Source organism: Panthera tigris, chromosome D3 (genome assembly GCF_018350195.1).
Source record: "Panthera tigris isolate Pti1 chromosome D3, P.tigris_Pti1_mat1.1, whole genome shotgun sequence".
NCBI lineage: Eukaryota > Metazoa > Chordata > Mammalia > Carnivora > Felidae > Panthera > Panthera tigris.
Genome location: NC_056671.1, coordinates 6,756,634 through 6,779,901, shown reverse-complemented (window position 1 = coordinate 6,779,901; position 23,268 = coordinate 6,756,634). Strand labels below are relative to the sequence as shown.

The window sequence follows — 23,268 nt, the reverse complement described above, 5'->3', positions numbered from 1 at the left end:
ATGAACATCCCAGGTGCTCCACATCCTCACCAGTGCTTGGTTTTGTCAGTTTGATTTGATTTGATTTTTTTTTTAATGTTTATCTATTTTTGAGACAGAGAGAGACAGAGCATGAATGGGGGAGGGGCAGAGAGAGAGGGAGACACAGAATCGGAAGCAGGCTCCAGGCTCTGAGCCATCAGCCCAGAGCCCGACGCGGGGCTCGAACTCACGGACCGCGAGATCGTGACCTGAGCCGAAGTCGGACGCCCAACTGACTGAGCCACCCAGGCCCCCCTTGTCAGTTTGATTTTAGCCATCCTAATAAATGTGAAGTGGCATCTGGTTGCCATTTATTATTTTGTTGTTGTTTTTTGACAGAGCGTGAGTGGGGGAGGGGCAGACAGAGGATCTGAAGCGGGCTCCCCGATGACAGCAGAGAGCCCAGTGTGGGGCAGGGGCCCTGGAACTCACAATGGACTGAGCCACCCAGGTGCCCTCATGTGGTTGCCATTTAATTTCCATTTTCCTGATAACCTAATGATGTGCATCTTTTTGTGTGCTTATTGGCTCTTTTTATACTTTTGTGAAGTGTCTGTTCAAGTCTTTTGCCCATTTTAAGTTTGAGTTGTTTCCTTTATTATATTCAGTTGTAAGGGTTCTTAATATACTCTGCACACAAGGCCTCTGTCTTTTGTCAGATATGTTGCAAATATTTTCTCCCACTTTGTGGTTTGCCTTTTTATTTTAAGTGTCTTTTGAAGAGCAGAAATATAAAATGTTGATGAAGTCCAGTTTATCAAATTTTTTTTAAGTGGCAGTTTTTGTGTCCTGAGAAATCTGCCCCAAGGTTGTAAATATTGTCTCCTCCTGAAAGTTCTAAGGTTCTGTTTAGGTCTATGGTTTATCTCAATTTAATTTTTGCAGATGGTATGAAGTGAGGATCTGGTTCATTTTTCTTCACATAGGTATCCAGTTCCAGCACCATTTGGTGAAAAGACTGCCCTTCCCAGTTGAATTACTTTCGGCAACTCTGTTGAAACTCAGTTGACCGTATATGCAAGGGTCTGTTTTTGGAGTCTCCTATCAGTTCTGTTGATCTGGTAGCTCTCCTTATGCCACGCTGTATTGATTATATAACTCTGTAGAGGGTCTTGAAATCAGGTAGTATACATACTCTACTTTTTTTTTTTGCAACATTGCTTTGTCTACTCTAGATCTCTTGCAGGTCCATAGGAGTTGTAGAGTCAGCTTGTCAATTTTTACAAAGATACAGTTGGATATTGTGATTTCATTGAATTTATAGATCACTTGGGGAAGAATTGACATTTGTGAACAGAGTATATCTCCATATAGTTTGTTTGTTTGTTTGTTTATAGACCTAAATAAAAGGCCTTCCTTCATTTCTCTTATTTTGTAGTTTTTGTAGGCGTCTTGCTTTTGTTAAATGTATTGCTAATATTTTGTTTATTGCTGCTATTATACATGGCACTTTAAATTTCACTAATTGCTGATGGCACAAAGAACTGCAGTTGACTTTTGTACATTGCCCCTATCTAAATTCACCTATGCTGGTAGGTTTTCTATAGGTGGTTAGGGATTTCTACATGGACAGTCATGTCATTTGTGAACAAAGAATATCTTTTTCTGATCTGTATGCCCTATGTCTTTTTCTTACCTTATTGCTCTGGCTAAGACCTCCAGATCAGTGTTGGACAGAAAAGTGAGGGCAGACGTCCTTGCCTTGTTCCATGAAATACTCTCTGGGGGCACTGCTTGCTTGGTTCCTCATCACATTGGTGTTTTGGTAGATTCAGAGTTCCATGGAGTGGTTTCCATGCGACACAGATGATCTGAAACTAAAACATTATCCATTTTATTTTATTGCTTCTTTTTAAGGATTTTATTTATTTATTTATTTATTAAAAAAAATTTTTTTTAATGTTTTTATTTATTTTTGAGACAGAGAGAGACAGAGCATGAACGGGGGAGGGTCAGAGAGAGAGGGAGACACAGAATCTGAAACAGGCTCCAGGCTCTGAGCAGTCAGCACAGAGCCCGACGCGGGGCTCGAACTCACATACCGTGAGATCATGACCTGAGCCGAAGTCAGACGCTTAACCGACTGAGCCACCCAGGCGCCCCTAAGGATTTTATTTTTAAGTAATCTCTACACCCAATATGGGGCTCAAACTCACAACCCCGAAACCAAGTCTCACACTTCACTATGAGACTACCAGGCACCCCAAGACCATTAACCATTTTAGAATCAACATGCTCATTGCCATGAGCTTCAACAGGTAGTTACAAAGATTGCCTGAAAGAATAATGGGCTCCAGGGCACCTGGGGGGCTCAGTCGGTTAAACGTCCAACTCTCGATTTCAGCTCAGGTTATGATCTCATAACCTTGAGTTCAAGCCCTGCCTCGGCTCTGTGCTCACAGCGCAGAGCCTGCTTGGGATATTTTCTCTCTCTCCTCTCTCTCTGTCCCTGTCCTGCTCATGCACGCTGTCTCTCTCAAAATAAACAAACATTAAAAAAAAGAAGAATGAGCTCCAAAAAAAGTGATTTTTAAAAGAATATCTACATGTATGCCACATAAGCTTTTCAAAGTAGAAACCTTAATGGACTTTGTGGTGTTTTCTGGGAAGAAAGATTTTTTTTCTTGACAGATTCTTTGAAGCATTAGTGAAGCAATTTATTTTACATTGGGGCAGAAAGGATTTTTAAGTATTCGTAAGGGTTTTTTTAAACAGCTTTACTGAGATATAATGTATATACCATCACGTTCTTCTATGTGAAGTGTACAATCCAGTGGTTTTGGTGTATTTTACAAAGTATGCGACTGTCACCATAATCTAATTTTGAACATTTTCATCATCCCCAAAGAAAGCCCGTACCCATTAGCAGTCACTCCCCCTTCCCTCTCCCCTAGCCCCTGGCGGCTAATTATCGATCTCCTTTTTTTTCTCTATGGATTTGTTAGGCAGAGATTTTTAACCAGAGTTTGTTGAATAGAATTCAGGGGATCCATAAACTTTGATGTGAATAAAAAACACACATAAGCTTATTTTAATTAACCTCTGATTGAAATTTAGCACTTCCTTCAATTCTGGACATAGGAAACAAGTCATAGGAGTACATAATACCTATGACTTTGTTCCTAGTAGAGATCACAAATGGTTTCAGATCACATTACAGTCATTACAGGTATCTTGAGATACCCTTTATACTTAGCACTGGCTCAGAATTACAGAATATTAGGCCTGCTACTGGATCGTATCATTTAATCCTTTACTATAGAAAAGGGGCGCCTGGATTCCTGATCTTGGTGTTGTGAGTTCAAGCCCCATATTGGGCCTAGAGCTTACTTTAAAAGAAAAAAAAAAAGAGTCTTGGGGCACCTGGCTGGCTCATTTGGAAGAACCTGAGACTCTTGATCTTGGGTTGTGAGTTTGAGCCTTTCGTTGGGTATAGACATTATTTAAATGAAACTTAAAAAATAAAGAGTGCATATATTTTAAAAAAATGTTAATGTTTATTTTAATTTTTGAGAGAGAGGGAGAGAGAGAGAGACAGAGCATGAGCAGGGGAGGGGCAGAGAGAGACGGAGACAGAATCTGAAGCAGGCTCCAGGCTCCGAGCTGTCAGCACAGAGCCCGATGTGGGGCTTGAACCCACAAACCACGAAATCATGACCTGAGCTGAAGTCAGACACTTAACTGACTGAGCCACCCAGGCACCCTGGTAGGACAGTTTTTATACATGTTAAGTCGTTAAGAAATAGATAAGTCCTCTAAGCAATATGGCACTTTATCTTGAGAAAGACCTGAAGTTTGCGTGTGGAATTGGGTGTTGGGGAGGTGGCAGCTTATGATTCACTGGGATGAGGGAAGAAGGTACTTGGCTGGGAAGTTATAGCAGCAGATGTGGATGGGGTGGCTTTTAACACACACGGGGAAACTGGGGGAGGGCAGTGGATGTTTGAGGGGTGCAGGTGTGTGTCTGTATTCCGGCATGCCATGGCTCAGGCAACTGGGCACAATTTACCTAGCGTTTCTCGTGGACAAAATTGCAGGTAAATAAATGCAAACTTCACATTAGGCCCAAATTGCTCCCTAATATATCGGCTGTGTTGGAACAAATTCATATTTTCAAAACAAGTGTTCGAGCAGAACTGTCTTTCAGTATAATCTACCTGGCCGACTCCTAGTCATTCTCATGGCCTCAGGCTCCTAACCTCTTCTATAGGGTTGTTGTTTTTTTTTTTAAGTTTATTTATTTTGAGACAGAGAGAGTGAGTGAGCAGGCAAAGAGAGAAGGGGAGAGAGAGAGAGAAGGAGAGAGAGAGAGAGAGAGAGAGAGAGAGAGAGAGAGAGAATCCCAAGCAGGCTCCACACTGCCAGCATGGAGCCTGACGTGGGACTCGAACCCATGAACTGTGAGATCATGACCTGAGCCAAAACCAAGAGTCAGACGCTTAACCAACTGAGCCACTCAGGTGCCCCTCTTCTGGAGGGTTTTATGTCAAATTCCTATCTAAGATATAATCGATAGCTCCCTCGCTTTTGTCCTCATAGCAGGGCTTTGTATGTATGTGTCCATATATGTATCTCCATGAGAGCACAGGTCACAGTGCAGGATAGCAGATTACATACATGTCCTCCCCTCCTCTATGAGCACCTCAGGAGCCCCTCATACTCATTTTGGCATTCCTAGTTGTAGCACACACAGTACCTGCTAGAGGACGCTCAGTAAATAAATACCTGGAATGGACATGATCAGAAAAAAGACAAAACAGGGGTGCGTGGGTGGCTCAATCGGTCAAGCGTCTGACTTCGGCTCAGGTCATGATCTCACAGCTCATGAGTTCGAGCCCTGTGTCGGGCTCTGTGCTGACAGCTCAGAGCCTGGAGCCTGCTTCAGATTCTGTGTCCCCCTCTCTCTCTGCTCCTTCCCCACTTGTGCTGTCTCTCTCTCTCTCAAAAATAATAAATGTTAAAAAATTCAAAAAAAAGAAAAAGACAAAACAGTAACCTCAGCTAGAGAATGAAAAAAAATGCTAAAGCCGCTTGAGGTTGGTGAAAACTTGGTTTAAGAGAATTTTGGAGCTAGAAAGACCTAGAAGAGGGTGTAATCTCAACCTTTCATCTTACAGGTGAGGAAAAGTGATTAATTCTCTCGCTTAACATTCCATAGCTAGAATCAGATAATCGTTTGGAATTAGTTGGAAAAAGTATTGCCTTCAGATGTAATAAATTTTCTGGAAGGTTATTAACTGAGTCTGGAAACATTAAAAAACAATGTAATTCACAGAAATATACTTGGCAACATGCTTTACAAATTCCGTCCCTCTGGTCCTTGGAACTGGATAGTTATAGAAAAAAGCAAATGATTTGTAAAAATTCTTTTTTTTTAAATTAATTTTAGAGAATGTGTGAGCGGGGGAGAGGGCAGAGGGACAGAGAAAGAGAGAATCTTTTAAGTTTATTGATTTTGAGAGAGAGAGAATGGCAGAGAGAGAATCCCAAGTGGGCTCTGAGCTGGCAGCTTGGAGCCCGACTCAGAGCTCAACCCCATGACCTGAGTGGAAATCAAGAGTCGGATGCCCAACTGACTGAGCCACCCAGGCTCCCCAATTTGTAAAAAGTCTTAATTTTTGCAATAAGGAAGCAGGGTAAAATTCTGAGCAGCCTGTCTGCGTCACCATTTTGGGGCATCTGTTGCAGAGAACAAGGGTCTTATTTCAAAGCCTTTTTCTCAAACACATTCTTAGACATTGCTGGGGGAGCACAAAGTGATTCAAACCTTCTGGCAGGGAACTTGGCACCATTTACTCAAAATTGCAGAACTGAGCCTTTGACACAGTAGTGTTGCTTTGGGAATCTCTCCTACCAGTACATCCACATGTGTATAAAGTGGCCTATGTACAAGTTTTACATTACAGCACTGCTTTTTTTTTTTTTTTTAAAGTTCATTTATCTTGGGGCGCCTGGGTGGCTCAGTCGGTTGAGCGTCCAACCTCGGCTCAGGTCATGATCTCACTGTCCGTGAGTTCGAGCCCCGCGTCGGGCTCTGTGCCGACAGCTCAGAGCCTGGAGTCTGCTTCAGATTCTGTGTCTCCCTCTCTCTGACCCTCCCCCGCTCATGCTCTATCTCTCTCTGTCTCAAGAATAAATAAACATTAAAATAAAAAAAAATTAAAGTTCATTTATCTTGAGAGAGAGAGTGCACACAAGCAGGAGAGGGGCAAGGAAAGAGGGAGAGAGAGAGAATCCCAAGCAGGCTCTGCACTGTCGGCACAGAGCCTGGCACGGAGCCCCCCTCGGGGCTCGAACCTGTGCAGCGTGAGATCACGACCTGAGCCGAAATAGAGAGTTGGACACTTAACCGACTGAGCCACCCAGACACCCCTGCAGCATTGCTTTGTAATAGCAAAAGTTTGGAAACAATCCCGAGTGTCCAGCAAAAAGGAACTCAGGGAGTAGCGATGGTGTGTCCACACTGGAATATTGCTTAGCCATAAAACAGAGTGAGGAAGAGCTCAGATGTGGACATACTTATGGGATATATTATTAAGTGAAAAGAAGCAAGATACTGAAAGGCTCATATGTTATTCTTCACATGTACCCAAAGGGATGGGGATAAGAATATATATTATTTTGGGGGCGCCTGGGTGGCTCAGTTGAGCATCCGACTCTTGGTTCGGCATAGGTCACGATCTCATGGTTCATGAGTTCGAGCCCTGGGGCAGGCTCTGGGCTGGCAGTATGGAACCTGCTTGGGATTCTCTCTCTGCCCCTCCCTTGCCCACGTGTGCGCTCTGTCTCTCCCTCTCTCTCCCTCTCTCAAAAATAAATAAACATTAAAAAAAAGAATATATATTCTTTTTATCGTATTTGAATGTGTATTAACTATTTTTTATTTTTATTTATTTATTTATTTATTTATTTATTTATTTATTTATTTTTATTTATTTTTGAGACAGAGAGAGACAGAGCATGAACAGGGGAAGAGCAGAGAGAGAGAGGGAAACACAGAATCCAAAGCAGGCTCCAGGCTCTGAGCTGTGAGCACAGAGCCTGACGCGGGGCTCGAACTCACGGACCATGAGATCGTGGCCTGAGCCAAAGTCGGATGCTCAACCGACTGAGCCACCCAGGGGCCCCTATTGACTATTTTTTAAAAGCCCCAATGATTTAAAGAGAGAGAAAAGAAAGAGTAAAACACAGCATAGCTGACCACATCACCTTGCCCCACAGCAGGCTTCCTACTTAGTTGAGGGGTGGAAACAGGGAGGGACTCAGCCTGAAACTGAATTTGGACTTTTGACGAGTACAGGGGACCCGACATCCTCATTGCTAGCTCGAGACTGTCGGTCCTGTTGGGGTTCTTGACCTGTTTTTGAGGCAGGCTGGGAAAGCCTGCAGCTCCCTTTCAGAAGAATGTTTTTAAAGGAATGAAATAAAATACATCAGATGGTAGAATACATAGGAAGGCTGTTTGAGCAGAGAGGAAGTGGGATGATTAAAGCCCGGAGGTCTGGGAGCACTGAGAAGAGCCTCAGCCTGGCTCAAATGCAGGCCCCCTGGGGAGGAGGAAGAGGCTGAGGAGGCAGGCTTTCCCTGCACCCTGAAGTCCGCCAGCTGTGTCTACCGCTGTCTTTCCAGGTATCATCCTTCTCTTTCCTTCTTTTTCGCCTTTTTAAAAATAGATCTCCCAGGGGCGCCTGGGTGGCTCAGTCGAGCAAGCATCCAACTCGGTTTCGGTTCTGGTTCAGGAGACAGAGCCCCGCATCGGGCTCTGCACTGACGTGAAGCCTGCTTGGGATTCTCTCTCTCTTCTGTCTCTGCCCCTCTCCTACTCGTGTGCACATGCTCTCTTTCTCTCTCTCAAAATAAACAAGGGGCACCTGGATGGCTCAGTCGGTTAAGCATCTGACCTCGGCTCAGGTCAGGATCTCACAGTCTGTGAGTTCGAGCCCCGCGTCGGGCTCTGTGCTGACAGCTCAGAGCCTGGAGCCTGCTTGGGATCCTGTGTCTCCCTCTCTCTCTGCCCCTCCCCTGCTCATGCTCTCTCTCTCTCAGAAATGAATAAACATTAAAAATAAATACATAAATAATAAACATTAAAAAAAAAATCTCCCAGAACAGCTAACAATGCTAACTAACCAAGCCCTCAGTAAGTACTTATAATTAACAGTGGCACTTACAATTGTCGATTCTTATTGATGACCCTTGTCATCATTAGGGGCTCATGACATAGTCCATATTAAGGCTGACAAAGAGACAGTTATATCTGGGTATTAGCTGATTGCCAGAGTTTAAGGCATAACGTACATGGTAAAGCAAACAGAGCCTTCCAACTAGGCAATTAGAGACGAAAGGGCCCCACACATGAATAGGAAATCAGTACCTCTTTGCTGGATGGATGCTTCATTGTATTTCATTAATTCCTTAGGTCTTTTAAAGGCATTTCTGCTATATTTGTGTATTGTCTTAAGCACTGTCCAGTTTTTCTCTCCTGGGTACTAATTTAGAAGTTGTTTTATAGAACTTAGAAGTCTCAGAAGAGTCAGCTCAAAAAAATACCCTCCTTACTAACTGAAGAAAACAAAAGTCAACTTCAGTATTCACTGTGGTCAGAGGTAAGTCACTTTTGTTTATCTCCCTTTATATCTCCATTGATATTTAATAAGTAACTTGGGAACGTTGATAATGTAGAGTCAAGGCCATGCATTTGTTTGACCTGCAATCCTTTCTCTTGTTTGACCTATTTGTACATACCTTCTAAATTTAATCAGTAAAATGTCAGTAATTTGTATGAGAAATGCAGATCAAAAAGTTCTTGTTCTCAACACCTAGAATTTTAAATATAAGGAAATGAATACAGATAGCTTTCAAAATCAGAATCTAAATTAACATTTCAGCCTTTCATCTGGATATCTGTCTGGAAAGAAATCTTTTCATGGGGTTTCAATTTTATAAAAAGGTTCATTGACTGCAGCACCTAGCTGGCTCAGGCCACGGAGTGTACATTCGAGATCTCGGGGTTGTGAGTTCGAGCCGCATGTTGGGTGTAGAGACGACTTAAAAATAAAATCTTCAGGGGTGCCTGGGTGGGTCAGTCAGTTAAGTGTCCAACTCTTGGTTTCACGCAGGTCATGATCTCATGGTTCATGAGTCCCAGCACCTCATCGGGGTGCAGAGTCTGCTTGGGATTGTCTGTCTCTCAAAATAAATAAATAAACAAAAAAATAAATAAAAAGAAAAAAATCTTGGGAAAAAAGGCTAATTGGTGTAGTTTGCACTTTCTTGATCTGTTTCCTTCTGTTAAACCTACATTTCATATGCAAAGTTTCTTCAGAATCCAGTCTGAGAAGTTAAAAGACATAATCATTTCAGATGCTTTCAGGGTAAGCAAGAACTCTGCGAAAGCAGTAAACGCAGGTAGCTATTCCCTGTCTCCTGTTCTCTTTCTCTCTCTTTGCTGAGAAGCTGTTAAGACTTATGGTATTTTGCACGGCCTTAGGTAGACAAAAATCAGGATGTATATAGTTAATTTTTTAGAGACTGTGAATTAGAACACACTGCCCACCGCTCTCCTTGACTTGATTTTATTCACTCTGTTGTTTCCTTCCTGCAGAAGCCGATTTTCCAACTTTGGAAGGCAGGAAGCAGACATCAATACCTAATGCTTAACCTTGAAAACAAAAAGAGGATTGTAATCCTTTGTAAGCAACACTTAATACCAAAGGGAAGCAGAAACTGAAAGTTAGTTTTTCAACATCTGTATTTTATTGCTTTTCAAGTTGACCGTTTTCATGTTGAAGAAATATTGTTTTATGTGTAAGCAATTAGACCTTATTGTGTATTGTCTGTATACACAATTATGTATATTATGCTCACAGAGAAAAAGACTTCTCTGTAAAGATGCAGACCAGAATTAAGTACTAGAGAAGCTCTTTAAAAGAGTGAACATCAAATCGAGAACCCTTGCACATAAAGTGCTATTTTCACTCTCTGATTTTTAAAAAACCTGTGCATGCATTTAAACTACAACCAACAGCTTATCAGAGACAGCTGCAAATATATGAGAAATAGTCTCCTCCTCTTTCGTGGCTTTTGCTCTGGACTTCGCTGTGTAAAGTAGACATAAAATGATATGATAGAACATATTTTTAACTGGAAAGTATCTCATCAGTTACTGACAATCGAGGCCCATCTTTCCCCAAGCTGAACAGAGCCCCATCGTGTCTGGGTCTGTAGTAAGTCCCGTCTACTCATACAAACAAAGGCTCGCTGGAAGATCAAGTTTTATATGCGTTTTTTTTTCTTTATCATTAAAGACTAAAAACACTTCCCTTTTAACTTGTAATTTAATTTTTTAAAGAATATACTAATGTGCATTTCTATCCCTTCTAAAGAAGAGAATCGATCGGCTTCAGCCAATAAAAAATATTTTTAATAAGAAAAATAACTCTCTTGGGTTTCTTTGTAGTATACAGGAGTGAAATAAGGAAGGGTAGTCGCTTAAAACCCAGCCTGGCAAGTGAATTTCCTCGGGAGTGGGAATGTAGTTTTCTTAAGCATTGCAGTTATCAAGGTTCCGTTGTGCTGTATAAATGCCCCTTTGTTGAAAGGTTTCAGTGCTACTTCAGAGATGATTTTCGTGAGAGTGGAGGAGCCACCCCATGTAGCCTTTTTAATTAGGGTGCTGAAAAGAGAAATTGGGTGAGGTTCTGCCGAAGTTCTTTATAAATGCTTGCTTTCTCCTGCAGGCATGGCCGGCCGGTCTGTGCAGAGCGAGTCTGAGAAAGGTACAGTTGATTCTGAGCTGTTGGAAACCTAAAATGTCCCCGGGGAGGCTGATTTCCAGCCTGAGAAACAAACTATGAAAATTTCTCCTTCTCTTAACGCTAGGTTCATGGCTACACGTCACTTGCCCAGTGAAAAGAGAAAGAGAACACTGGCGAGATGCTAGTAAGTAGGAAGATTTCGGGGAACTATAGAATTTGAAGAAAAAAAAAAAAGTCAAAACTTATTCTGTGGCTAAATGTACTTGAGCTCCTAGGGTTATAATATCTACAGTTCCTATCTTACCCCACCACGTTATTGTGAATTACAGCACGTATAACCCCAAAATGGGAAATCTTAATATTATCATCTACTTGTCTGTCTCAACCTAAGTTATTTAGATATGTGAGCAGTTTCTGTTAGGGAGACTCAGCCTCAGTATGTTTGAAAGAGTTGTGAGATCAAACCAGATTTGAGCATCCTGATTTTGTCATCAACATTCTATCATCTTAAGAGGAGGCAAATAAATGGTAATACAATTTGCCTGCCAGAAGTTCTCTCAGCCTTCTATCAGAAGAGACTGGTGTGGGGGCCCCTGGGTGGCTAGTGGGTTAAGCATCCAGCTCTTGAATTTAAGTCATGATCTCACAGCTTGTGAGTTCGAGCCACACATGGGGGGGGGGGGCGGTCTGTGCTGACGGCGTGGAGCCTGCTTGGGATTCTCTTTCTCCCTCCCTCTCTGCCCCTCTGCCACTCGTGCTTGCTCTGGGTCTCTCTCAAAAATAAATAAAAATCTGAAAAAAGAAAAAGAGACTGGTGTAAGGGTACTTTTAGAATTTGTGGGCAGATCTAAACAAAAATAGAAATACCCCCAAAAGAAAGTCTGATTCAAGATAATATGTAAACACTAATAACAGTTTTACCTAAAAAGTTGTAGTAGAAAAGCATGGAATTGAGAGGCTCCATGGGGTAAGGTTGGTCCAGACTAAGAAACCAGACACATTAATCACAGCAGGCAAGGTAGGTTAAAAACCAGAGTGGTCTTTGAGAGGAGTTTATCAAATGAGGAGGGCACATTAATCAGTCCTGTAAAGGATGATTTCTGGGTTCTCAGCCAAATGCACACTTAGGACATCTAACAAAACAAAATAATTTGAGCACACAGTAAACACTGCTTTGCTGGCCGCTGGGGAGACAACAGTGAGCAAAGCAGACTGAATCCTTGTTTACAGTGGAGGAGAGAGACCTTAATTAATCACAAATAGGTCATAAAAACTGGTAAGTGCTATAAAATAAAGCTTTGAGCTACTGTGACAGCATATATCAGGGACACAGGTTAAGGGTGGAGGCTTCAGTTCTTACGTGAACTAAGAGCTGAAAGATAAGTAGATGCTAACCAGCAAACAGGAAGAGGAAGGACATTCCTGACCATGGTAACAGCATGTGCAAAGGCCCTGAGGTGGAAAGGGGCGTGATGCATTTTCAGACCTGATGAACTAGGATGGTGCAAGACGAAGCTGGACCGAGAGGTTGGGGCCAGATCATACACACGTGTGGGGATTACAGCCTCGTCATTTCAGCAAGCCCAATGATGTAATCTCTACTGTTCATCTTCCTGGGGCTTCCTTGAAATGAGGTCTCATACATATCCCAAATCCTTTGCCTTTGTAATAGCCTCCAGAAAGCATTACACGGCCCTGGAGACACAGCAAAATGGCACCCTCATGCCGATGACCAGGAGAATTTCAGCCAACCGGTGACAGGGGCCAGTACCAGAACCAGATCTGCTGCCTGCAGGTGTTACCCGAGATGCACTTCAACAAATTCAGAGTGGGGAAGCTTGTATCCTTGTGTCCCAGGCTGCTCGTTTTAGAAAACTAAGCCATATGTTGAAGCGTACCAAATTATGGGGGGTTATTCAGCTCACCTTTTCAGCCCTTGATTTCACACACACTTATTGGACATCGCTAATGTGCCAGGCACTCTGCTGAGGTTATCAAGTGGAGTCAGATGGGTGGTCCTTGCCCTCCAGGAGCTCAAAAGCTTCCGTACAGGCAGACAAATTATAATTCATTAGAGATATTTTAGGAAAGTGCTCTTGGATCCCAGTAACAAACCATTCTTAAAAAGAGAGGTAGCTGGTTGCTGATGTTACGCAACTGTGGCAGATGTTTCCAGACCCAGGGGGGTTGCTGTCTGTTTGAAAGAAGATGCTGCGTTAAGTAGGAAGTTCACAGGATAACTTGATCTTGTTCAATGTGGAAAACGGAGTGTGGGAAACAGCTGGTCTGCTGTGGTCTTTATCAGACCACAGCTGTTGACTAGAGTGCTGGGGGTTGAAAACGAAATAGTGCGGGTAAAGGATTTAGCTCAATGCCTGGCAAATGATAAGCTTTCGATAAATATTAGCCGTTGTTATTTTGGTGAAGACGCCGCTCAGGGATTGGAATTGGGTAAAAGCACGGTTAATTCCTCTCTGGTGGAGTCCGAGGAGAGAGCCTTGTCACACACAGTTTTAAGTGCCCCGTATCAGCTGTGGGGCAGGCGGAGAGCCATCGGTGAAGTTCCAGAAAGGGAGACCACCTTCGGGGTTCTGTAGGCATCACTCTCCCGCTTCAAGGGGAGTCCTGTCTCCGGTGACTTCACACCTGCATATTCCGAGAGCAAAACTGAGGACAGCAGAAACAAAATGACCATCTGATAAGCATACACTTGGGAGAACTGTGGGGTTTATGTTTTTTGTTTTTTGTTTTTTTTACTTCAGTCTTGTGACCGATCATTTAAAAAGCAAACAAATAACAACAGGGCTTTTTAAAGTCTCACACGACCTCCGGTGGCATGCCCTTTGACGGCCCCGCGCTGTGCTGTGTTCACATCTGTCCGCAGGCTGTCCCAGCCCTGCCTGTCCTCTTCCCCCTGCAGTTCCTCGGCTCTGGCAAGGTGTCCGATGCGGAGCCTGCAATCTCCGAAGATTCATCCCACAGCCCCGCGTTGAGACGCACAAAGAGGGGAGAGCTTACTTGTGTGCATTCTGACACATAAATTAATATGAGACTAAAAAGGGGGAAAAATGCCTAGTTGTGCTTCCGTTGGTCAGATTCGTGGAGGCCAAGTTTTCTCCAGTGAGCCAGATCCCGCTCCGGTGTAGACGGGACTTACTAAGCGCGGAGCGGAGGTTGCGGGGAAGGGACTCGACCCAGGGGGGTAGGCTGAGGTGTGGAGGGGCTGGGGGGGGGGGGTGGGGGAGGCCTTGGCCTGGGCTCCGCCCGGAGAGGGGGCGGGGCCGGGGGCGGGGCCGGGGCGGGGCGCAGGGGCGGGGCGGCCGGGCGCCGTGCGGCGGCCTCGCGGTGCCTAGGCTGGGGCGGGCGGCGGTGACGCGCTCAGTCGCGCGGAGCGGGAGCCGGGCCGGGAGCGCGGGCGGCGACGGCGGCAGGATGAACAGCATCAAGAGCGTGCCGGCGCGGGTGCTGAGCCGCAGGCCGGGCCACAGCCTGGAGGCCGAGCGCGAGCAGTTCGACAAGACCCAGGCGAGCGTCGGGGCCGCGGGCGGGGGGGGTGGTGGGTGCCCTTTTCCCCGTCCCCTCGCGCGCGCCCCTCAGGGCCTGGCCGGGCTTGGGCTGCCCCCCGCCACCTTGCGCCCCAGCCTCCGCCCCCCCCCCCCCAGCCGCCCTGCGCGCAGGTGAACCGGAAGCGCGCGCCGGCGCCGGGGCCGAGGGGACCGGGGCGCAAGAGGCCGCCTGGGGACTGAGGTGGTTCGGGGAGGGGGGGGGGGGCGGGAGCGCCGGGAGGCCCGGGAGGCGAGGTGGCGGGCGACCCGGGCGGAGGGGGCCCGGCGGACCCGGGGAGCAAGGTGGCGGGCGACCCAGGTGCGGGGCGGGGGAGGATGCGGCGGTGAGCCAGGTGGGGTCAGGTGTGCCCGGGCCTTGGTGCGCCTCCCGGCGGGGCCTGCCTGGATTTTGCGCCCTGGTCGTGCCGCCCCTCCCCAGCGGGCTCCTGCCACGCTCTTCCAGGCCGCGGGAAAAAGCCTCCAGCTCGGGGAGGCAGAGCATTTCCTTGAAGGAAACTCCCAGTTTCCTCCTCGCCCGAGCTGTTTTCCAGGGCCGCACAGTATCTTATTATATGTCGGGCGAAAAGTTTCACGTATGTAGCCAGACTTGTTTGCCTGAGCGCTGGCCCACGTATAAATAGGTTCACACCCCCTTATTAAATACCGGCGCCTGACAGACAGAAACTTCCTAGGGCTCCCTTCCTGCACTTCCCACGCGCCTATCCTGGGAAGGTTATTTTCAAAATTCAGCAATGGCGCGGGTGTGTGTTTGTACATGTGTTCCCGCTGAGAACACAAAACGCGGTCGCTGCTGTGCTTCTGGCTTTCTGTTCCTTTTTATTTTACGAATCCTGAGGTGGTGTTCTGCCTGGGGGAGGGGAGAGCACACTTATTTGCCAGAATAAGTCAACCAAGACTGAAATCGCAGAGAAATTTTACTTTAGAAATAAAGGAAGCCGAAGGGACCCCTCCTGACCCTGTCTGAAGCGGTGTGGTGACATTTGTGGCTGCTGTAGCAAGTTCCTTCCCACCTGTCCCTGCCCATAGCAGTGACTTCCGCAGTTGCTTTCAAATCAAGTTTATCTACATGCAGTCTACAACAGCTTTCATTTTGAAAGAAGGAAAACTCAGGGGGACCGTCCAACCTTTGTGCTTATGATTAACAATGAAAACGATAATAAAATTTGGGGACACCAAGGCTTTATGAAAGCCGTTCCATTAGCTGGACCCCACCTGCCCCCAAATTATTAATTTCTCCTTGTGATCATCATCATCATCATCATCATCATCATCATCATCATCTGGCCTCTTTTCGTCGGGGGCAGCCCATCATAAAAACAGATGTGGCATTTAATTTAAAGTCATTAATACGTAATTAATTGTGTCAGGAGCATGTGCAAGGACGGAGAGGAAAATTTAATTGGCAGATAGAATCTGGGGTTTGTCAGAAGCTTTATTTATGCACTGATTTTTAGATTTTTCTCCCCCTGCTTTTGAGGAGGTATAAGGAGGTCTGACTGCTTCACAGAGGAGATGGAATTTAAAGGGCCAGTTTCACTAATCTTACCCTTTAAGTTATAGATCAAGGGCAACTTTAAAAAAAAAATTTTTTTTAATGTTTATTTATTTTTGAGAGAGATAGAGCGTGAATGGGGGAGGCACAGAGAGAGAGAGGGAGGCACAGAATCCGAAGCAGGCTCCAGGCTCCGAGCTGTCAGCACAGAGCCCAACTTGGGGCTCGAATCCACAAACTGTGAGATCATGACCTGAGCCAAAGTCAGCCGCTTAACCGGCTGAGCCACCCAGGCGTCCCAAGGGCAACCTTCTTTAATGTCAAAGAGAAAGAATCTCTGATACCGGTCCATACATTTTAGTGGTTGGTTCGATAAACAAGAAAGTGTTTTGTTTTGTTTTCGCTAGTTGGGTTTTTCTTAGGAGCTGAGAGCGTTACTTAATAATAAATAAGTTTGTAATGGCCGAATCTCATAGGATTTACCCTTTCCTGATCTTTTTTTTCCTGGAAAGATCGAGTTTGGGTTCAGCGTCTAGGTTTGCTGGTCTTCAGAGTGACTTATTGAGGGATGTAGGATAAAGGTTTTTTGCATGGTTAATATTTAATTAGCTCGGTCCCAGAAATATCTCGTGAGCTGCCAGCGGCCCCATTGGCGGAAAGGACCCAGAAAGCTGAGGTTGCTGCTTACATGTCTCCTTGTGGACAGAAAATAGCACATGCAGTTCACGGACTCACACCTTCCCTTTGGAATACACTGCCTCTGTCTTCCTGTTGACCACAGGGCCCTGTGTTCCGGGGGAGCACTTGAGCTTGCTTGGAATTGGTCGTTACCATCTGCCAGCCTCACCTTTGTTCTGGGACTCCTGGATCAGGAGTAGAAAAAAATGCTTCCATATTAGTTTTCCTGACAGGCCACACCCTGTTTTGCAAAACAGGGTCCCTTCCCTGCCCCAGTCAGGAGTGTTAGAGCAGTTGTGCTTCCTTTGTGTGGCTGGTGCTTGTGATCGTTGCCTGGTGTGTGTGTGTGAGTGTGTGTGTGTGTGTGTGTGTGTGTGTGTGTGTGTGTGTGTGTGTGTGTGTGTGATCCCAGGGGAGCATCCAGAGAGCTGGTCGATTCTTCCCCACGACTTTAGCCCTCTTGGTGATAAAACCCCTTTTCAAAATGGAGACGACGCCTTAGTAATGGCTTTTCGTTGTTGTAACATTCTCAATACAGAGTACTGTATGTCTGCACTCCGAACCTGAAAATAGCCTGTGGCGTTACAAAGGTGGCATGTCATGGAAAGCACTGGCAGACGGTATCCCTGGGCAAGCTGCTTAACTCTTGAATCTGTCTCCTCATCTGTATGGAGATAATCCCACCTGTCTCCTATGGCTGGGTTAAGGTATAGAGAAACACGGTGGTAGACCGCCCCTCGAAGGTGGCCACATCCTAATTCCTGGAAGCCGTGAATCTGTTACAGTACTTGGTGAGAAAATGCTCATCAGCTGACCTTAAAATAGGCTCACTAGCCTGGGGTTAGCCAGGTGGGCCCCGAGCCTTTAAATGTGGGAGAGGGAGGCAGGAGAGGAGGTGACAGGGAGGGTCTGCAGAGAGGAGTACTGGCTGGCTTTGAGATGGAAGAAGGGGCCCCTAGCCGAGGACGGTGGGTGTCCTGGAGAAGCTGGAGAAGGCGAGGAGTGGAGTCGCGTACAGAGCCTCCAGAAGGAAAAACAGCACTGCTGGCACCTTGATCTTAGCTCCAGAAGACCTGTTTTGGGCTTCTGGCCTTCGGAACTGTAAGGTGATAAACATTTGTGTTGTTTGTGGCGATTTGTTACAGCGGTTAACAGGCTGCTAATACACCCAGAATGCAAAACGCATGGTGCAGTGCTCTGCAAATAGCCAGCTGTCTTCCTCCCTTCCCACCCCCCCCCCAAAAAAAAAGCTTTAACATTTGAGAACTAGTTCAGAACTTCCACTAGAGAGGAAACCTGTCTTTGAGGCGTATCATGGACGAGGACTCAGCAGATAGGAAATGCTAAACTTCAGATTTGCTTATTCCTTGTCTGTGAGTCCCTGTGCTTCTCTGTGGCTAAAGCCTCTGCAAGATCGCTGAGGTCAGGACAGCGAGGGGCCACCCTGCTCAGTGAGCCAAGCCTGGTTGGGGGAGTGTTAAGTGGGGGGCTAAGACTATCCCGGTTCTGGGGGTTTTCTAGTTGTGAGGGCAGTGTGTGGGGGGGAGGGGGAAAGCAGGCAGAAAACAGTTCTTAGGGCCCGTCTTCCAGGTCAGTGACCCATCCCCTCAGCAGCCCCCAGGGGAATTGAAATCTTGTGAAGAGTAACGTTTTTGACCTTCAGGACTCGTCGGCCCTGGATCATGTTAGAGCAGCGGCGCCCAGTAGCAACAGAACACGAATCTCACGTGTCATGTTAGATTTCCTTTAGCCACGTTGGAAAGTAAACAGAAGCAGGTTCCAGGCTCTCAGCTGTCAGTACAGAGCCCGACGTGGGGCTGGAACTCACGAACTGCGAGATCATGACCTGAGCCAAAGTTGGATGCTTAACCGACTGAGCCACCCAGGCACCCCTCCTTCTTTTTTTTTTTTAATTTAAAATTTATTTATATTTGAGACAGAGCAAGAGAGAGAGAGAGAGGCATGCACGACAGGGGAGGAGCAGAGAGAGAGAATCCCAAGCAAGGCTAGGAGCACCCAGCCCAGAGCCCAATGTGGGGCTTGAACTCATGAACTGTGAGATCGTGATCTGAGCCGAAATCATGAGTCAGATGCTCAACTGTGACTGAGCCACCCAGGCGCCCACCCCTCTTCTAAATCTTCCTTCTAAGTCTTCAAAATCTGTTGTGTGTTGGACACAGCACATCAGTTTGGGCTCACAACTTCAGGTGCTCAGTTAATAACCACACATGGCCAGAGACTACCTGTTAGGGCTGCCCAGTGTTAGAGTCACTTGGGGGTGTCTTTAAAATGGCAGTATGAAAGTGCTGGATAAGCCCCAGGCATTGGTCTTTTTCTTTTTCTTTTTTTAAAGTCTCCTTTTTTTAATTAAAAAAAATTTTTTTTTTAATGTTTATCCATTTTTGAGAGTGAGACAGAGTGTGAGTGGGGGAGGGGCAGAGAGAGACCAACAGACAGACACAGAATCCGAAGCAGGCTCCAGGCTCCGGGCTGTCAGCACAGAGCCCGATGTGGGGCTGGAACCCACGAACCACGAGATCATGACCTGAGCCGAAGTCGGATGCTTAACCCACTGAGCCACCCAGGCTCCCAGAATCTCCTTCTTTAGAATCTCCACTTGAGTTGGAGTTTGAGGGCCGTTCCCAAATACGCAATATTGTTTCCGACTCCCATACTGCACAAGTTGGTCTCTCTGCCCTGACTTCCTGTCCTACGTGTGCCCATCACCCCCTCTGTGGAGTTTCCTCTGACTGGCAGGCACTTAAGCACATACACTTTCGTGTCTTTTTTTATTCCTTATGAACGCTGTGGTATTTAAAAAATTTTTTTAATGTTTATTTATTTTTGAGAGAAAGAGTGCAAGTGGAGGAAGGGCAGAGAGTGTGGGAGACAGAATCCGAAGCAGGCTCCAGGCTCTGAGCTATCAGCGCAGAGCCTGATGTGGGGCTTGAACCCACAAGCTGGGAGATCATGACCTGAGCCTAAGTTGGGCACTTAACCCACCGAGCCACCCAGGTGCCCCTCTTTTTTTTTTTTTTTTTTTAAGTTTATTTATTTATTTTTAGAGAGAGAGGGGGAGGGGCAGAGAGAGAGAATCCCAAGCAGGCTCCATACTGTCAGCGCAGAGCCTGTAGCGGGGCTTGAACTCGCGAGCCAGGAGACCATGACCTGAGCCAAAACCAAGAGGCGGACACTTAACCGACTGAGCCACCCAGGCGCCCCTAAACACTGTGGTATTCTAACACTCTCTAAGTCACTAACCCCTTTTTGGGCCTCATTTAAATGTTTACCAAAAAAATGTCCCCTGGCCTCTGAATTTGGGAAGGAGTCTAAACCATGTGGGGGACAGCCAGGACTCTCCCATTTCGGTCCCCCCACCATCGTGGGGGGCATGAGGTGCCCACATGTGGGCACAGGGCCTGGCATCTGGTGCAGACAGATTGAATGGCTGAAGAACGGAGGTGAGCCAAGGCATTCTGAAAAGGAGGGAAAGAGACAGGCACACAGCCCACCTAGGGTGCTGCCCCCTCGCCAGAGTCCCGAGTCAGCTGGGGTGGGTCATGGGTGGTGAGCTATGCCCTTCCTGCCACGTGCACAGCTGTCTCACACCAACATGCCCTCCCCTTGGTGATGCTCAGGTAGGCAGCTGACTTCCTGACTCCCTGGGCTGCCAGAATCCTCCAGAATCTCCCTGTGCTCTCGGGGTATCATGTGACCTGTTGGTCCAAGTTGAGGTGGGGATGGGGCTGCTGGTCCTTCCCTTTCCCCTTCCTCTTGTTGATGGCCATTTGTCCCCGTGGCACGTTGGTGAGGACCACTGACTGTGTGGCTCATGCCTGGTGCCTTGGGGTGTGCCACAGGGAGGCAAAGACCACCCGTGTCCTCTCCTGGAGCTTTTGTCTCCGTGCAGGAGGTGGGAGAAGTGCGAGGAGGACAGGTGTGCTTTGGCAGAGCGGTTCAGAGCAGGACTTCCCTGCGGAATGGAGATAGAATCCTGCACACGTCCCAGAGCGGCTGGGGGCACTTGGGACTTCACAGTGCAGGACTGCCTGGTGCAGAGGAAATGCCGTGTGGTAGCGGTTTTGCTGTAGAGAAAAGCAGAAATAAAACCCAGTGTCCCTGTAGGGTTCTGTCCCTGGGCCCCTAGTGTAGCCGTCTGTAAAGGGGGAGCGAGGGCTGTTGGGAAGAGAGGCCGATCTGCTGCAGGGGTGGGCGGACGGGAAGGTGGGGAACAGCCTCTTCCTGGGAGAATGAGCCTGCAAGTGCCCACACTCCAGAAGCACTTCCCCTTCTCCGGGAGGAGGCCCCGAGGTTGCGGGGGGGGGGGGGGGGGGGGGGGGGGAGCCAGCGCCTTGCCCCCAGGCCAGCATCCCAGCCTGCCCCAGGCCGGACCCATTTGTGAATGAAACCCAACTGGGCACTGGTTTGCTCAGTCCCACGGCTGCGGTGGAAACTCGGGAGTCGGAGCCGGTTTGGCCGAGGGTCAGGGAAACCCAGTCTGTTAACCTGAGACGCTTGGCGCAAAGAGTGGAGAGGCCTTTGCCAGCCGGGCTGCGCTGCTGGCCTTCCTCCTCCCTTGATCTCAGGGCGGACTCAAATATGCCCTCGTTGGTGAAGCCGTCAGCCGCTTAACCCCCCTGCACGAGCCTTGCTATGCTCCCCCGGTTCTCCTGACCTAAACGCCGTCTCCCTGTCTCCCTGTCTCCCTGTCTCCCTGTCTCCCTGTCCGTGGCTGCTGTGAGGGTGGGCGTGCGTTCCGGTCCACGGGAGCAGGGATCGCGTTGCTTTCCCCTCTGAGCCCCTGAGTACTACCTGCTGAACCCCGAGATCCTCAGGCAGGACCTGTTGGCTCCTCCTCTGTCCTAGCACTGAGGAGACACGCTTGCTGTGTGTGGCTGAACCGAGGCCACGGGGCCAGCAGGTCTCCCTTCTTTGATGCTGTCACTTGGTGAGACCTAAGCCACCCAAGGCACCCACCACAGGGAAGGACTGAGCCCGTGGAGAAAAGTTGAGTCCAGGCAGGATTGTGTTTCCTCTGGTTGAAATAAACACACTCCTCAAACTGTAGTGGGTTCGCCTGCCAGGGGGTGACTCAGCCCCCTGGCTTGTGGGACAGACAGGTCTGTGGAGTGATATCACCAGGGCCCGAGGAAGGAAGCCGCCCGGGCTGGCTCCCTGTCCATTCAGAAGCAGCCTACGGAGGCGGGACTCGAGGCTACGTCATCCTCCTCTTTGCCTGTCACCTGCAGGGCCCTGGGGAGAAGTGGCGTTGGTCCGGCTGCCACTTGTTAGCTGCGTCCCAGTGACAGGGAAGCTCCCGCCGGCCGTCAGGAGGGGTAGGTGTCAACAGGGCCCTGCAGTTTCATAAACTGGGTGATTGCAGGGCCAGGACTGAGCGGGGACTGGGGCATGTGAATGACGAGAGATGCCAGTTGAGCGGTTGAAGGAATCAGGGTAGGACAGTGTTGCGTCACCGACTTCCCATCTGCCAGAATTAGCAAGCTGCCGGGCGCCTCCCTGCTCTGCATGTGACCACATCCCAGCGCCGCCCCAGCTGCAGAAATCCTGTGTTTGCGTGCGGCAGTGGCCTTTGAGATGGCCTTTGAGATGGCAAACGCTTTTGAATGAGGTCTGGAGGTCTTGCTGTCCTTCAAACAACTCTTTGGAGAGCAACCCACCTCTCTGCCTGTCCCCGTGCCTTGGCTCTTTGAAGGACGTTTTTGTGCCCCACTGAGTGCCTCTGTGAAGTGTCGTGATAACGGCACAAGGAGGCTTGAGTCTGATTCATTTCAGGACTGATTTTAAGAATAGAAATTGTTTTATAGCTGCTTTTACTACTTAACTAGAGGTTAAATTATTAGCTGGAGAAAGACATTCACTCGCTGCCTTGAATTTAACCAGAAAGTACATGTGAAAGAGCTTTTGTTCATTCAAGTGTTCACTCTGACTCATCCAATAAAGATTTATTGACCGCCAGGCACGGGTTTGGGGACTGGAGATACAGCAGGGAGCGGGACTCACAGAGTCCCTTGTGCCGTGGACATCTGTTTGGGGGTCAGAGGTAAAAGCTGAGACTAAGTGGTAAACAAGACGGTTTCGGATAATAAATGTCCTCGGGGAAGTAAATGGGAGGCTGCTCTCCGGAGAGGATGGTTGGGGAAGATCCTCCGGGAAGAGCATTTTAGTCGAGAGCTGGGTGAGGGGAGGTGCGCCTGGAGGCTGGGACCTGGTTGGCCCTGTGAGGAAGAAAAGGGGGAAGTGTGTGCCTGCGACAAAGCAAGGTGTTCGGACAGGCTTTGTGCATGTTTGCATCCTAGAAGACCCAGGGGTTTTCATTCCTGCTTCCCAGATGGGGAAGCCTCCGTCTGGAAAGGGAAAGTTTCTGAAGCGAAGGCTCCCCAGTGAGATGGGATGATGAGAGTGTGTGTGCGGGCCGGGGTGCAGCGGCATCACCGGTGGGGCCGGTGAGAAGACCTGTCTTTGTCCCCAGGCATGGGGTCTCCTGGCGAAGGGGTCTTTAGGATGTCTGACCTCACAGAGGACAGCCAGGGCTGCGTCCTCTGCAGCCACTTAGCCCCTTGCTGAGCGAGGGCTGGGGGTTTGCAGAACAGGGTAACTGGGGGCATCTGGGTGGCTCAGTCGGTTGAGTGTCCGACTTCGTCTCAGGTCAAGATCTCACTGTTTGTGAGTTCCAGCCCTGCATCCGCCTCTGTGCTGACAGCTCGGAGCCTGGAGCCTGCTTCGGGTTCTGCGT

At 47.8% G+C, this 23,268-nt stretch overlaps 2 protein-coding genes across 6 annotated transcripts in view; both read left to right on the top strand.

Moving 5' to 3' along the window:
- The window catches only part of CCDC62 (coiled-coil domain containing 62), a 44,103-nt gene extending 34,413 nt beyond the window's left edge, over positions 1–9,690 (top strand). For all 4 annotated transcript variants that reach the window (XM_042962352.1, XM_042962353.1, XM_042962354.1 and 1 more), the window contains 2 exons: positions 8,534–8,627; positions 9,626–9,690. In XM_042962352.1, the coding sequence (XP_042818286.1) occupies positions 8,534–8,587 (54 nt within the window). In that variant the 3' untranslated portion in view covers positions 8,588–8,627; positions 9,626–9,690. The remainder of the gene's footprint in view (positions 1–8,533; positions 8,628–9,625) is intronic.
- A 4,449-nt stretch (positions 9,691–14,139) lies between these two features.
- HIP1R (huntingtin interacting protein 1 related) overlaps positions 14,140–23,268 on the top strand; it is a 28,123-nt gene continuing 18,994 nt past the window's right edge. For both annotated transcript variants that reach the window (XM_042963112.1, XM_042963113.1), the window contains exon 1: positions 14,140–14,303. In XM_042963112.1, coding sequence (XP_042819046.1) covers positions 14,211–14,303 — 93 coding nt within the window. In that variant the 5' untranslated portion in view covers positions 14,140–14,210. The remainder of the gene's footprint in view (positions 14,304–23,268) is intronic.